Consider the following 16,225-nt stretch of genomic DNA (forward strand, 5'->3'; position numbering starts at 1 on the left):
GAATCAGTTTTTTATTGCTTCATATGCTACAAAGGCTGTAGAGATGATCTCTTAATTGAATTAATCATATGATTGTATGATTAGTATTTGATTTGTGATTTTGTAGGGAAGAGAAATACAATTATCTCTGTTTTTTTACTACACCTCATATGGGAAAATGCTGCCTTTCATGCAAGTGATCACTAACTCACAGAGGGACAGATTCTCCAAAAGTAGTGGCTAAAATACATGCATACAATATGCAAATGAAGGCACAAACAGCTGACTGTGCACCGTACACAAGATATTCATGTACATGCACAAGTTGGGTAGTTGCGTGCAGATGGCCCATTTTGTGCATGCAATTATAGTTTTGAATTAAAGGTACAGACCCTTGGACATTTTGTGTTCAAAATTTAAGCATCTGATTTGGAAAAGTTGGCCCAAAATAGATGTAAAAAGAAACTTATGATTCTCTTTGAGAGTTATATCTCCTATTTTGTGGACTCAAAGTACAGTTCCACCAGCCAGATCAAAGCATAGTTCTAAACCAAACTAGAGGAACAGGATCACATACTGTTTGTATCAAAAGATCTAATTTTAGGAGACCACCCATTGTCTCCGTTTATCACCCCTCATCAGGTGGTAGATTAGCTCAAAGCTGTCACCTGTCAGAGACAAGGATGGAACCTGTAAATATCACCAAGTACACACATTCTGACTTGCATAGACTCAACAGCTTCTTCTTGCTTTAATAGTCTACATTCTCTCTGCTAAAAGACACACTGTTGAGGGCAGCTGTGTGCACTTGACAGTGTGGGAGATTCCAGAGCTTTGATTTTGTCTGTTGATGTCTCGCTGTGATGATGTCCTCACGCCAGCATTATATATAGTCTTGGTGTCTTTTTCTTTTTCCTTTGCTTTGTCCGCGTGCCTTGTGCTTTGCTATGGCTGTGAGTGTGTAGGGTAATGAAGAGGTAGGTTGTGTGTCGCATGCCATGCATACATGTGTTTTGCATTTTAAAGGAAAAACTTCTGCCTCCTACTTGGTACTAACACACTTGTCTGTCCATACTTTCCTTTCTGTTTCCCCTGGGGAAAGCTTATCTTCCTCCAGCAATGCAGGATAAAAATGGGAAGCAACAGAATGAAATACATTAGGATGTTTATTCTGTGTTCTGGCAGCTCTGACCTTTATACTTGATTTCTTTGTCACATTAGAACCAGCACTTTGGCCCAGGAAATATTCATTGATGTCATTCTTTTTATTTTTAACCCTCTTCACTAGGTTATTTGATGATGCATACATCAGGACAATGAAGGTTTAGTTTAATGTATTTTAAATGAGTCTTAAGAACTCTATACACTGCGCAACAGACACATTATAATCGTCTCATTAGAGCTTTTTATGTTTGGAAATGTTCTCTAGGATTGATCCCTATGGGAGTTTTTTCACCTTCTGTCTTAAATAAATGGACAAACCCTAGTTCTCAAAAAAATAGTAAATTATGGGTGCACACTCACTGCTCTATAGTTAAAGTTGCACTGGCATTTCTATTTAAAGACAGGATTAAACCTCTTAGTTTTGTATGGCTAGGGTGACCAGACAACAAGTGTGAAAAATCCGGATGGGGTGGGGGGTAATAGGTGCCTATATAAGACAAAGCCCCAAATATCACGACTGTCCCTTTAAAATCAGGACATCTGGTCACCCTATTTATGGCTAATATAATGTGTCCTATCCAAGCTTAAAGCACTTATTCCTAGAGTCTAGAACCATCTGAGAATTTGCAAGTAAATCTGTTGGTTACATGTATGAGTTATAATTAAGATTAAGATGTTGGCATGGGGGTGGAGGGTTATTAAAAATCACAGGCAGGACATGGGCGCAATAAACCGTAAATCACGGAAGCTGGAGCCCTGCCGCCTGGGGCTGGCAGCTGGAGCCCGCCAGCTGGGGCTGGGGCTGAAGCAGAAGTCTCAGAGGACTGTTAAAGTCATGGAATCTGTAACCTCTGTGACCAAATTGTATCCTTCGTTATACTCATTTCAAAACAATCCCTTTTTGAAACTTATAGTGACTCTTGCCATTTTCCAGACCTTGTTAGCAAATAAATTCTTTAAAAAATGTGATTTGGATGCTTAACCCACTTACAGAGCATTCCAAAATCTAAAATATAGCCTGCTTGCAAAGCTTACTTACAGGAATATTTTTGTTAATTAACATCCTTAGTCCTAAGCAGTTCTCTTTAGATCGTGATGTTTGTCATGAGATTTGTTATCTAAAGTTTTAGATGATAAAACTTCTTATAAAAATCGTATGACTAGAACATTACATGGCAGAATATATTCTCTAAAATCTTACACGACTAATGGGTGCAATGACATCAATTTGTCACCTAACATTTTAGATGACAAAGTTTTAGATAACAAAACTTATGACTTCTAAAATATCATCTAATGAAAAGATCTAATGATAGATGAATATTGGTTTCAGAAATGATTGTACAGATGGTGGGTTATTCTTGGATCTGCTGGGCACATGATGATTGTCTAAAAGTCCATGGCAATTCAAATGTATGATTAAAGGGGGGTCGTGTGATCTGGGAGGGTAAGGGAAGAATTAGGTGGCAACACTTAATTCCAATTTTGTTATAAAAAGACTTTGTAACCTTCCCTCAATGGCTGTTTACAGGGGAAATAATCCTAGCCTTAAAAAGGGGGCAATACTTAGCATATCAGAAAGGATATTTCTATTAAAATGCATTTCTCTGATATAAAAGAATAGTGACAGTGGAGATATGCAAATTATATATTTACTATAGTGACATGTCACTGTACTGTTAGTAATGAGACTGGTAAGACTGGTTAGAGCTGAGTGGGAAATGCCTGCCCCATACTGAATAGTTTCAAGAGTTCAACATTTTTTCCTATCCCAAATTGTGATGAAAAGTCAAAATCTTAAAAATTTTCATTAACCTAAAAAACAGCTTTAGGTCAATTTAGGTCACCAAAACGTTTTATTTTGGTAATTTTGAAATGGTTCATTTTGATTTTGACCTTTTAAAAAACTTTTAAAAGTCTAATTAGCTTAAATGTTTAAATTAAGTCATTTCAAATAGGAAAACAATTTTTTTTGAAATGTTGATACAAAACATTTCAACAATTTCTAAACTTTTTTTTCTCAGCTTTTTTTCCAAATCAGGAAATTTGTGAAATCCAACTCTGATTAATGAAAGGCTCTACTGGTGATATTTTTTGGAGAATGGGTGTTTGTATAGTTTTCACGGTTTTTCATTAAACACTGAAATATATGGGGTGGGGAGGGACACTGGGAACATGGGGTTTTGTTGGCTTTTTGTTTCTGTGTACTTTATTTACCTTTTCATACAACGTTATTCACACATCTTTGACATCCTAATGGTGTTCCCTTATTCATGCTACATGATAACAGTATTCTAATGAAGATGGATGAGCAAATTCTCCTGTAATAACTGTGATCAAATGTTAGCCCAATTACTTTAGCTTCAGTTGCAGGTTCATTTGGGTAGGGACAGTATTCTTCTGTGTGAATAAACAGCACCAAGCACTGTGTGGACACAACCAGAATACAAATAAATAGTAATAATCCCACTTAATCTGAACTGAATCCAAAACCTTCAATATTGGATTAGTCTAATTAAACAAATTCCTCTGCCCAACAGAGGCTCTCTGTCCTTGATACTGAAGCTGTGGCGCTCATCAACAGTGACCAGGGCCGGCTCTAGGCACCAGCGTTCTAAGCATGTGCTTGGGGCGGCCCTTTTCAAGGGGCAGCACTCCGGCCTTTTTGTTGTTGTTGTTGCTGCTTGGGGCTGCAAAAAACTTGGAGCCGGCCCTGACAGTGACAGTCTTTTTTACTGAGCCATGCCACCTTCTTCGTTCACATTTTCTGTGCTCCGGGGCTTCCCTTTTTAGAGTCACCTTCGTGTAACAGAGAGACTAGCACAGCTTCTGGGACTTGCAACTTAATATCAAAGATAGCAGGGATTGGAAGCCTGTTATGATGGAGAATAAGAATGATACCATGGGACTCCATATCTAGATATGGGGGCGGAAGGTAGAAGTGATGCCAGTAGTAGACTGAGAGCAATTTAAATGAGGGGCAAAAATTGCTGTAACCCATCTGAGGTGGAGGGAGATCATGGAAGGTTAAAGAGTCTGAGACGGAGCTGGGAAAATTGACAGGCTGGTCACAGAGAGCTATGAGAGTGTGAGGAGAGGAGGAGTAAGGAAGAATCCACAAGCTGAAGAAAACATTGTGGAAGGAATAACATTTCCTTTCATAAGCATAGAGTTTCTAACATAGCAAGATTATAAAGGGTTTCCTATGATAAAACCATTGTGTTGGGATCTCAACACAATTTCTCTCCACTATACTAGGAGTATGGTGGATTTTCTGCAATAATGGTACTGTGACACATTCTCCCAATATAATCTCAGAAAACAATAACAGCACTAACTCATTGAGTGGCTTCTGCCATTTTAAAAACAGTGACAAATGATGTATACCTTTCTTTCTTTCTTTCTTTCTTTCTTTCTTTCTTTCTTTCTTTCTTTCTTTCTTTCTTTCTTTCTTTCTTTCTTTCTTTCTTTCTTTCTTTCTTTCTTCAAAGACCTTCTTAGTGTATTTCAATATTTTTTTTTTGAAAAAAGAAAAGAAAAAATATATGTAGGCTGACATAGCTAGTGACTGCATATAACATAAATAATACTTTGATATAATTCTACAATTATTTAAGTATAATATACTGCGTCCTATTGGTTGGGCAAACCCAGTTAAGAAATTTTTCTTTATCTTTTAGATTTGTGTTTTGAAGAGCATACATGATCAATTACATTAGAGTATAGTTAATTACAACAAGAGAATGAACACTTAAAGCTAGAGGCTGAAGTTACATTGATTGTTTTTAATGAGATGAGAATTGGCAGTAATAAATAAAATAAGTGGTTTGCAGCCAGAAAAGATAAAGTTTAAGCAAATTAAGATGTCCCACACAAAGGATAATAAATGACAATGAAAAATATATAATAAAACTTTCAAAAAACAAAGTAATCTGTTTAAAGCAAAGTAAATTTAGGAGAAATTTGAATTATTTATTTCACAGTGCTGAGTTAAATCTGTTGCAGAATTAATAATAAATGAAAATACGGTGTCTGTACCTAATATTTACACCACAAATCTGGATTAGCACTTAATTTTAATACTGCAAGAGATGCACTGATAAATAAGAGGACCTATGCAAATGTACTAAAGTGGAAATCTTGAGACTCAATGCTCTTGATGCATAGTACAATTTTGCTATTGTTTGTTAGATTGTATTTTTGCATAGAATCTGTATAATAAGCCTAATCCTGTGAGGTGCAGAGTGTGTTGAACTCCCATTGGATTAAAAAAAGAGAGAGTGCTCAGCAATTTGCAGTATTGAGCTTACTATGCTTCTTCATAAATGCTAGTAGTTTAGTTGATTTCCAAAATTATTTAAATTGGTAAGATATTTTGGAATACCCATAATATGATTTTTTTTTTAATTACTGTGTTCAAATGTATTGCTTTTCCTTATCTGGCAAGGAAAATGCATAAAGAGTTCCTGATGCTTTACATACAATTATAAACAAAATCTGGGTTAGATCTTTAGCTAGTGTAAATCAGTGTAGTTCATTGAACCAGCTTGACTTATGGCTGCAGAAAGCATGACCCTTTGTTATCATATACGTCTATTCATCCACCACAGGTTTTTGGTATTTTCCTTCCCTCTTTGGTGTCAAGTATCAGAGGGGTAGCCGTGTTAGTCTGAATCTGTAAAAAGCAACAGAGGGTCCTGTGGCACCTTTGAGACTAACAGAAGTACTGGGAGCATAAGCTTTCATGGGTAAGAACCTCACTTCTTCAGATGCAAGTAATGGAAATCTCCAGAGGCAGGTATATATCAGTGTGTAGATAACGAGGTTAGTTCAATCAGGGAGGGTGAGGTGCTCTGCTAGCAGTTGAGGTGTGAACACCAAGGGAGGAGAAACTGTTTCTGTGGTTGGATAGCCATTCACAGTCTTTGTTTAATCCTGATCTGATGGTGTCAAATTTGCAAATGAACTGGAGCTCAGCAGTTTCTCTTTGGAGTCTGGTCCTGAAGTTTCTCCTCCCTTGGTTTCCATTACTTGCATCTGAAGAAGTGAGGTTCTTACCCACGAAAGCTTATGCTCCCAGTACTTCTGTTAGTCTCAAAGGTGCCACAGGACCCTCTGTTGCCTTCCCTCTTTGTTACTATTGTAGACATTTGTGTGAGAGCCTTATCTTTCTGTCTGGAGGAGCTCATCTATCCTTCCTGCTTCTGTCTCATTTGGAGTATGATTGGCAAGATGCTGAGTGCCTCCTAGCATACTGAGATCTTAGAAGCTGAAGGCATTCAACACCTAGCAAGATTGTGCCCTTCAAGTCACAGACCTGAATTTTCAAAGGGATCTTCAAAATTTTTCCAAATTTCCATATGCAAACCTTTTGTTTCAGGCAAAAAATTGACATTGAATGTAAGTGCCTGCCGTATGCAACATGCAAATATGAGTTCACCCATGTGCTAATGAGAGTTTTGCAGGTGCAATTTAGAAGACTCCTGTGATAATTTGACCTTTAATGTTCACATAATATCATCAACACTTCATATATAAATGTCCTCTACCTCCTTTAACAAAATGACAATCCTTCCCCTCCCCCCCGATTCCCTACTTGAATGCTTTGTAGTGACCATTTCTTATTTCCAGTCTTGCTATTGCTTTGTAGTAGAGCATTTTAATAACTATGATATGACAGAATAATTTGTCATAGTGAGCCTGCAGTGAAAAGCTAATGCAAATGATTCATAATTAATTTACAGGTTAAAGAATGGGCAGTAATATCAGCGGGGGGGGGGGCTCTCTGAAGTTCATTTTCAGTTTAGACCGCCAATTAAAAGGGAATGAAGAAGTTCTGAAATTTTTAGCTTTTATATTGATGTGATCGATCTTGATGTCATTTCTGAAAGTGAACTGTCCTGTTCACTTGGTTACAAAAGGCCAACAAATAGAATATGGGACTGATAGAACAAATAGCTCATGGATGTTAAAACATTTGTGTATGTTACTCAGTTACTCTCATGAGAACAATATATACAATAGGCCTTAAATTCATCTTAACATACATTACTGGGTGATGAGATGAGTATGGATCCTTTAATAGAGACAGATGCATTGTATTTCTTCACTTCTGTTAACCGTTTTATGGGAGCTTTTGTGCTGCTGGAGTACCTGCTGGCTTTATTTGAAAGCCATGATGCTTCAGCCAAGACATGGTGTGTTAAAATTACATGCTTAGTATTTGGGGAAGCACCTGCATGTATTTCCCAATGTACCAGGTACACTATATAGTGGTAGAATGATCAAGAAAGATATAACAGGTAAACTCCCACAGTACATTTTAGAGTGTTCAGAACCACTGTAACTTGCTACATGGCACTAGAGCATACTTATATGTTATAGACTGTTGTGTCTATTTTAATTACAATCTTCTTCTTGGTTAGAAGTTCCTGAAATAAACAAGACAGTTCAACTGCACTGTGGTAGTGTTGGTTTGTCCTAATTGCACTATATACTAGTTCCTCTAGTGCAATGTGCTTTTCCCAGTTCAGTTCTCCTCACTTTTGAACAAAACATAAATAAAAATATAGTTTTTTTTTTAAATAATAAAATATCAATTTAAAAAATCCACATGCAGTTTTCCCTCTGCGAGAGGAAGAAAGAATTGAGGAAAAAGCAACAAAGGGTGGATTCTAGTTACGTTGCTTAATGCATATGGGAGGCACTCAGATACTACAGTAATGAGAGCAGTGTAAGAAACAGAACAGGGTAGGATAGAGATACCAAGCTTTTCTTTGTAATTTTTTCCCCGTGGGGCTAGAGCCTTGATAAAAGACAAAAAAGGATTTTTTTAAAGGCTCAGATTAGTTCCTATTTTTCTTTTCACTAAAATTGAACCTTTTTTTTTAGCTATGGAATTGAGCACCATTTTGTGAGCATATCTACAAATTATTTATTTCTTGATTTGAGTTGCTCTCCGTTTCTTCACTCTGGGGATTTGTCTTGTTTTCTTGAAGGCTTCACATCAATCATTACCTTTGTTTTGCTATTTTACAAACTGGAACAATATCGAAGATGGTAAGCAAGCAACCACCCATTCTGATTAAAAGAGCACAAAAAGACAGACCTGGGAGAGCAATAACAAATAAACACCTTTCTCCTGAATCCCTCAGGGATGTATTTTCACTTCAGTACTGCTAATGGGAGTTAGATGTGTAAATCCCTGTGGCACTGAGATAAGGATATATCTCAGTATATGCAGCTGCAAAATTGATTTAGGATACACTAGAATTTCAGAGCAATAACAACCCAGCTAACCCAGTTATGCTGCATTCCTTTGTAAGGATACAATTTTGTGAGATGCTGAGCACCCACAAAATCCATTTAAAGAATTGATCCTGCACCTATTGAAATTAATGGCAAAGTTTCCATTGACTTTAATGGTGCAGGATCTGTACCTTAATTGGTGGGAGCTGAGGCACACTTAGCATTTCTTGGTATCTGGAAAAATCTCTTGAAGCTAGCAGCTAAGTACTAGAGCAAGAATTCTTCCTTGCAGATTTCAGCTCCTCTACAAGCTAAACTCTACAAGTCACTCTTTCAAAAAAGCTCTTCTGTATTCTTTGATATTTAAAATTGAGGGCTGGGAGAAACAAAATAATTTTAAAGTCTATTCCAGAATCCACCACTGCCCCCATCAGGTTATAACTGGAATAATAAGGTGCAATGGTTTACCATACATTTACTCCTGGGGGAATTCTGCAGGACTGCACACCCACAGAAAATGCCCTCCCCCCACAGAATTCCTGTGTTTTCCTGCAGAAAATGGCAGGGAAGCAAAAGGAAGCTGCGTGGGGGTACAGGTGGGGGGATGAGAATGGGTGCAGTTTTAGGGGGATTGTCCCCCAACAGAGCTGAGGCATGGGGGGACACACAGGGTTACGTGCCATTGCCCCCCCTCCCCATTTCTGCAAGCACAGAGCTGCCCAGCTGAAGGAGGCTGCATCTCAGCTCTGCTGACTCTGCAATTGAACAAGCAACAGAGGGTCCTGTGGCACCTTTGAGACTAACAGAAGTACTGGGAGCATAAGCTTTCGTGGGTAAGAACCTCACTTCTTCAGATGCAAGAAGTGAGGTTCTTACCCACGAAAGCTTATGCTCCCAGTACTTCTGTTAGTCTCAAAGGTGCCACAGGACCCTCTGTTGCATTTTACAGATTCAGACTGACACGGCTACCCCTCTGATACTTGCAATTGAACACTGTCTCCTGGGTCCTAGTGCCTGTCGTGTTCCTCTTCTGTGTACTGGGAGCCTTCCTGTTTTCTGTGCAACAGTGAGTGCCTGCAGTGGGGCTGTGTAAGAGGGGGTGGGGGAAATGAGGGAAGGGAGAGTGGGGGGAAGAGGCAGCGGGGAAGGAAGGGTGGTGGGAGAGGAATGTGGGCGGGAGGGGGATGGGATGGGGAAGAAAAGGGGCTAGGGGAAGTGGGAGCCAGGCACACGATGTCCCCTCAGCAGCAGCTGGAGCTCCCCCATTAAGCAAGCCCATTGAACCCTCACACTGACAAGCCCTACACCTAGACCCCCTCAATGAGTTCCCCACACCCAGGACCGGCTTTAGCAAGAGCGGGGCCCGATTCCTGGGGGCGGGGCTTGCTGCAAGCCCCGCTCCCAGGACCCGAGCCGCGCCGCGGGGGGGGGGGGGGGGGGGGACGGGACGACCCGAGCCGCGCCGCAGGGGGGGGGGAGGTACGGGGGGACCCGTGCCGCGGGGGGGGACCCGAGCCCCGCCGCGCCGCGGGGGGGACGGGGACACCCGAGCCCCGCCGCAGGGACGGGGGGACCCGAGCCACGGGGACGGGGGGGGAGCCGAGCCGCGCCGCAGGGGGGAGCCGAGCCACGCCGCGGGGGCTGCGCCGGGGGACCCCGGACCCAAGCCGCGCGGTGGGGGCTGCGCCGGGGGGGGGGGGAGGGAATCCGAGCCGCGGGGACCGGGCCGGAGCCAAGCCGGGCCAGAGCCGCTGGGGCCTGCGGGAACGGGCCGCGCCTCCCCGGAGCCCTTCCCCCACCCCCACCCCCACCCCCACCCCCACCCCAGCTTACCTCGTGCTGCTGGCCCGCCCCTGCTTCGTCTCAGACTTCCCGCGAATCAGAGATGCGGGAAGCAGGGGAGGGGGCGGGGCTTGCAGGGGAGGGGAGGAGGGGGAAGTGAGCTGGGGGCGGGGCGGACAGCTGCAGCGCGGGGCCCTCTTGGCGCGGGGCCCAATTCAGCCGAATCGGCTGAATCAGCCTAAAGCCGGCCCTGCCCACACCCAAACCCCCATCCCACTGAGCCCTAACCAGCTGCACCTGGAACCCTATCCCATCAAGCCCCACTCCCCCAGCACCTGGACCCCCCACATCCAACCCTCCCGCTGAGCCCCATCTCCCCCACCTAGACCCCCTCTGCTGAGCCCCAACCACTTTCACCTGCATCCCCTGGACAGTCCCATTGCCCCTGCACCTGGAACCCCCCAACAAGTCCCTGTGCATTCAGATCTCCCACTGAGCCGCCTGCACCCAGATTGTCCCACACAGAAATCTCTTACCCCACACCTGGATCCTCATACACACTAAGCCCCTCTACACTTGGATCCTGCTGGGCTGAGCCTGCCCACCCAAACCTTTTGTGCCTGGCACAGAGGGGCAGGGCCCCGGGGTCTTTATGGGGCAGGCCCGGCCCTTACACCAGGGTCGGGTGCAGCCTCACTGCTGAGTCCCTGTATTGGGGGAGGTGTGGGCATCAGTGCAGCCAGTGGGTTGCCATGCTGAAGCCACATTTATTTGACAAATAAAATTTGCAGAATTTTAAAATATTGTGTGAAGAATTTTTAATGTTTTGGCACAGAATTCCCTCAGAAATAAATATATCAAACAAGTCAATTGGTGTCACAATGGTGTTTTCTATTACTTTAAATTCAAAGAAAACATCTCAATTACACATCTGTATTGAACAGGCATTGAGTGCTCATCTGAGTGCATATATGGTAATACAGCATTGCGGTTTGTTAAGGTTAAAATTCTCTATATTTGGGTTTCTTTTTATATCTTATGTGATTTTCTTTTTTCTGTCATTCAGCACTGATATTTTATTCTTTTTCATCATCCCTCCCCACCCCCACCCCCTGCATTTGCTATCTCTTTCTCTCTAAGGGAAGGACCAGACAGTAGCAACATTATCTAGAATGCACTTTCCTTTCTAAGTGTTTCATTGACCCATCTTTCTCTGACACTGCTTTGTTCATTGACCGAGCAGCCTGAGCACGTGCTTTGGGACAGGATGGTCTTCTGCAATGGAGAGAAAATTTCAGAGATGGAGCTGTCACAGCCAGGGCCGGCTCCAGGTTTTCTGATGCCCCAAGTGGCGAAAAAAAGCGCCGATCGGTGGCACTTTGGCATCAGCTCAATCGCGCTGCTCCATTCTTCAGCGGCAGTTCAGCGGCGGGCCCTTTACTCCCCCTCTTCCTCTTCGGCAGCACTTCGGCAGCAGCTCAAAGAGGAAGAGAGGGACTGAGGGACCCACTGCCGAATTCCCACCGAAAACCCGGACATGCTGCCCCACTAATGGACGGAGTGCTGCAGCCCTTTGTATTGGCCGCCCCAGGCACCTGCTTCCTTCGCTGGTGCCTGGAGCCGGCCCTGGTCACAGCAGATTTAGTAAAGGATTATTAGATCTTGCTTGTCATTGAGCCTCGGAAGGAAGAGTCTTTTCTCTGTTGATTTCTCTCCTCGACTCAGTCTTTCCTCTCCTCCTGCTTGTTAGAAATTTTCTGGCATAATTTCCTGGCATGGATGTTTACTATTTCATCCCTGTATCAAAAGCAATTGAAGCACTGTGGTTGACTAGCTGAGCATCCTTCGGCCATCACACAGTATTCAGGGAGAGGCAGCACAATTTCAAAGCCATGTGGGGAGTGAGGGAGAGCAGGAGAGGCATGCATGCAATCTCTTCTTTGTTAATGGGTTTGCACACACAATGTGTTTCCTCTCCACCATTCTCAGAGTGTAACCTCAGAATGCCCTTCACTGATGCAAGGGTGAGCTGGGGGTAAAGCTTCATTCTACTAAGTCAGTTTCATCTAGACATTAATAAAAGGGATAGCTTTTGCTGAAGGTTTGCAAGATTTGCAGGTGCTCAGCACCCACTCAGTATCAGGAACTTGTGGGGTAAATTTCTGAATGTTTGTTCCATAGAGAGCAGTAAGATGGGCAGTCTGGATATATGCTTAACACTTTCCTTTTGCTTAAAGGATGGACTGACTCCACTCCACTGTGCCGCACGAAGTGGGCATGACCAGGTTGTAGAGCTCCTCCTGGAACGGGGTGCCCCACTGCTTGCAAGGACCAAGGTGAGTATCTCATTCACAGAATAAATTAATATCAGTGACAACCCTTCAAAGCAATTACTAGGTACGCTGGAAGGGAGAGGAGGGATATAGGGACATGTCAGTAACCCCACAGGGAACGCTTTAGACTGAATAAATATTTTGGATAGAGTAATCCAAAAGTAAGGTTTTTCTCTTGAAAATAGGGACTTGAACCTTCCACATAAGTAGAATTGGCATACATGAACAAAATCACTCAATTTTCTCTTAGGAGACAGGTTACATGTGTGATATAGACCAGTACTTTTTCAGGAAAAGTGGCCTGTTCTCATCCCACACAACAGGAATTAACTAATGTGGTTTCATGGAATCATAGAAGTTAGAGATGGGTCATGTATCCCATCTCTTCGGTCAGGGTAAGATCATTCCCTTTATATTGTCTGATCTTTTATCTTCTTTTGTCCTTTAGTAGACTAAACAATTCCAGAGTATTCTCATTAATGAATAAATATACAACCACCAATTTTTTTTTAAATTAGTTTATTTAAGGTAAAGCCATTTAATATAAAAGCTTTCTTTATTTTGGATATTCCCTCTTCCCTTTAATCAAATTCTCTCTGCCAATCAGAGGATACATTTCTCATCCTACATACTGCATCAAAGGCAGATGAAAAAGGTGCTGGACAACCATACTTATTAAATAATGTGAAGTATCTGAATAGAAATGGAGAATGACACTTTGTCTTTGTGTTCTTAAGAGATTGATATGGTCATAACAGATTGCATCCTAAATATGCTAAGCACTTTGCCGACATAGAGCTAAACAAAGTCTCCTTGCCAAAGAGTTGTCTAGAATTAATGTATTAAAATTAATTGCCATTAATGTTCCTTAGTTACAGTTCAGCTAACTAGTAACTAATATTAACAGTAATTGAACACTAATTGAACTAGTAACTTAAACTAGTTACTAGTACAATTAGTATTCAATTAGTGTTAGAAAAATTTTGACTAGCTCTAATCACCACCTTTGAAAAGCAGGTCACTTTTTTTAGGTGCCTACACGTGGATTTAGGAGACTAATTGTAGACACCTAAGTTTGAAGATATCCGTCTTGGGATCTATTTTAAATCGATACGAGTCTTGGCTATTTTACATTAAAACTAGCTTACTTCTTTCATTGCTCTGGGTCTGTGGGCTAAGCCATGGACATATTTGCACTGTGTAACTTTGGATCCCTGTGAGCATCCTGTGTGGGCAGGTTATACAATGGGTGTGTGTATAGACGCTGGGTGGGGGTGTGCAAAGGAATCCTTATGGCTGCACTGGTTCCTTTGGCCAACGTGCTCTTTGTCTGCTAGAAAGAATGGCTGGGCACATGCAGTGCTAATAAAATAGTAAATATAAATAAATATTAAATAATAAATGTCTTTGTGACTCCACTGCACCTCTCCCAAAATCTCTCTTGCACTGAGGAGCTGGGGCCCCCAATGGAGCCAATGGCTGTGGCACAAAAGAACTCCACACTTCAATTGCTGATTTCCCAAATTTTGAACATATATGTTCCACTGAGTCAGGGCCCTCCATTATGATGAGGGAGTGGCAGGAGCTGGTCCAGGGTCTTCTAGAGATCACTCAGGCAATTGGTCTGAAGCATAGCCACAGGTGTGGCATGAAAGATCTGTACAGCGAATGGATCTTACATGTTAAATACTGCAGTGATGATCAGAGGGCTCCATTCTCCCATCATCAATTCACAATTCCCTTCACCCTTTTGGTATTGACAGGGATTGGGACCCTCTTCAGGAAAAGTAGAGGGCAAAGAAGCAACCAATTCAGGAAGATATTTTGTAGCCTTTTAATTATATTTTTAATTAACTAGTAACTTTGAAACATCTGAACTGAGAGACACTCTTCTTCTCCACTGCCAAAAGCATACCTGACCTGTGTTAAAGACAGCTTCCCTTCTAGTCCCCCAGTGGAGCTGTTCCAGATTGGAGACAGACAGATGAATGAAAAATAGAAATAAGTCACTTTGCTTCAGTTCCTTCCCATGAACTTCAATATTGTATACATTTTTGTCTTATTTTAAAATGACATATATAATGCTGAGAGTGGTACAGCAGCCTGCCTGGCGAAGCTCTACCGAGACCCCATTGTGTACATTTGTCAAGAGACAGGTCGAAATCCCCAGCAGCTGATTAGGCTGGAGCTTTCATCCAAACCACTTGATGATCATTTCCTAAAAACTAAGCACATCAGTGTTATCATATTCAGATACTAGAGCCTGATTCAGTAAACACTAGCAAATGTAGCAGGATTTTTCCTAATATTGAGCACTACACTTGCCTAGTAAGTGTTCTCAGGATCAGCCCTACATTTGTAAACTCTTTCGTAAGTACCATTGCCCTGATTTTCAGAGGTTTGAGGCACACTCAGCTGTATTGACTTTAGTGGGAATTGTGAGTGGTCAGCACCTCTGAAAATCAGCCCACATGTCTTTTGTGTGTATGGTAACTTGCTGCTTACAGTACCGTTTACAGTGTTATGGCAGGGTTTATTAATAATACTCAACTAGCCTTTTTTCTGTAAACTATCCGGGAAAGCACGACTCTTTGTGTTTAATTACTAAAAGGCCTATAGAAGGTTTGTAATTGAGTTCCTTACTATTTTGTATAATAGTGTACTTTATGTATTTCTTTTAACCAAGAACATAAATATGATTACAACTGTATCGTATAATTCCTTGTTGACAGTTGTAACACAGGGTCCATGACATCTTCCCACGTTGGGCTGTGAGAGTATCAGGTCTCATAAACTAAAAAGGGTCCGGGTTGGCCAGTATTTGTTGTTGGAGACCTTGAGGAAAAAGAACATGTTCTACAGTATGTGTGTTGGTGATTAAGTAGATGCTTTTCCTTCTGAATGAATACAGACCCTATTGCCTAGCATAGGTTTGTCATAGCCTAGGGAAGCACAGTCCTGACATTAAAGATACCATGAGACTTTTCTCAAGACAGTGCACTATAGCTAATTTCCATATTTGGATAACTGTATTCTGCCTGCCTACATTTTCCACACATTTGCCATGAGTTTATGGCATTCTTTTTCACTCCCTTTTACAACTGTCTGTGATGTTGTTGTGCACTGTTAGTGTTAGTGTTACATCCCATAGGTGGCTACATTTCAGTGCTGGATGAAGTTATTCCTATACATTTTGTAAAGCACGTTTGGATTCTTCTGAATAAACGGCACTATATAATCATGAGTTATTTTTACTGGAAGTTTGATACACTTGTATTTTCTGCTGGCACAGAATGGACTCTCTCCGCTTCACATGGCTGCTCAGGGTGACCACGTGGAATGTGTCAAACATCTACTGCAGCACAAAGCTCCTGTTGATGATGTCACACTGGATTACCTGACTGCCCTACATGTTGCTGCACATTGTGGTCATTATCGTGTCACCAAGCTTCTGCTGGACAAGAGAGCAAATCCCAACGCTCGAGCCCTGGTAAACTTGCCTCACCCCTCTTATGCAACACCGCTGTAGATTGTAGATGGCCCCATCCTGCAAACACTACTGAGCATAGTGCTTACTTCTTTGAGTAGTCATATGTCAGTAGGATGTAGTGCTTACTGTTGTAAACGGCAGTTACTGTTGGATGTAGGACTTCCACTTCAGTGGGTCTACTCATGATAGTAAACACTATGTTCGCTAGCAAGTGTTTGCATGATCAATT

At 42.0% G+C, this 16,225-nt stretch overlaps 1 protein-coding gene across 50 annotated transcripts in view; it reads left to right on the forward strand.

The window, feature by feature from the left end:
* The window catches only part of ANK2 (ankyrin 2), a 581,537-nt gene that overhangs the window by 441,929 nt on the left and 123,383 nt on the right, over positions 1 to 16,225 (forward strand). For all 50 annotated transcript variants that reach the window (XM_065596236.1, XM_065596239.1, XM_065596234.1 and 47 more), the window contains 2 exons: positions 12,411 to 12,509; positions 15,799 to 15,996. In XM_065596236.1, coding sequence (XP_065452308.1) covers positions 12,411 to 12,509; positions 15,799 to 15,996 — 297 coding nt within the window. The remainder of the gene's footprint in view (positions 1 to 12,410; positions 12,510 to 15,798; positions 15,997 to 16,225) is intronic.

The sequence above is a fragment of the Chrysemys picta genome, chromosome 5, assembly GCF_011386835.1.
Source record: "Chrysemys picta bellii isolate R12L10 chromosome 5, ASM1138683v2, whole genome shotgun sequence".
In the NCBI taxonomy this organism is placed as follows: domain Eukaryota; kingdom Metazoa; phylum Chordata; order Testudines; family Emydidae; genus Chrysemys; species Chrysemys picta.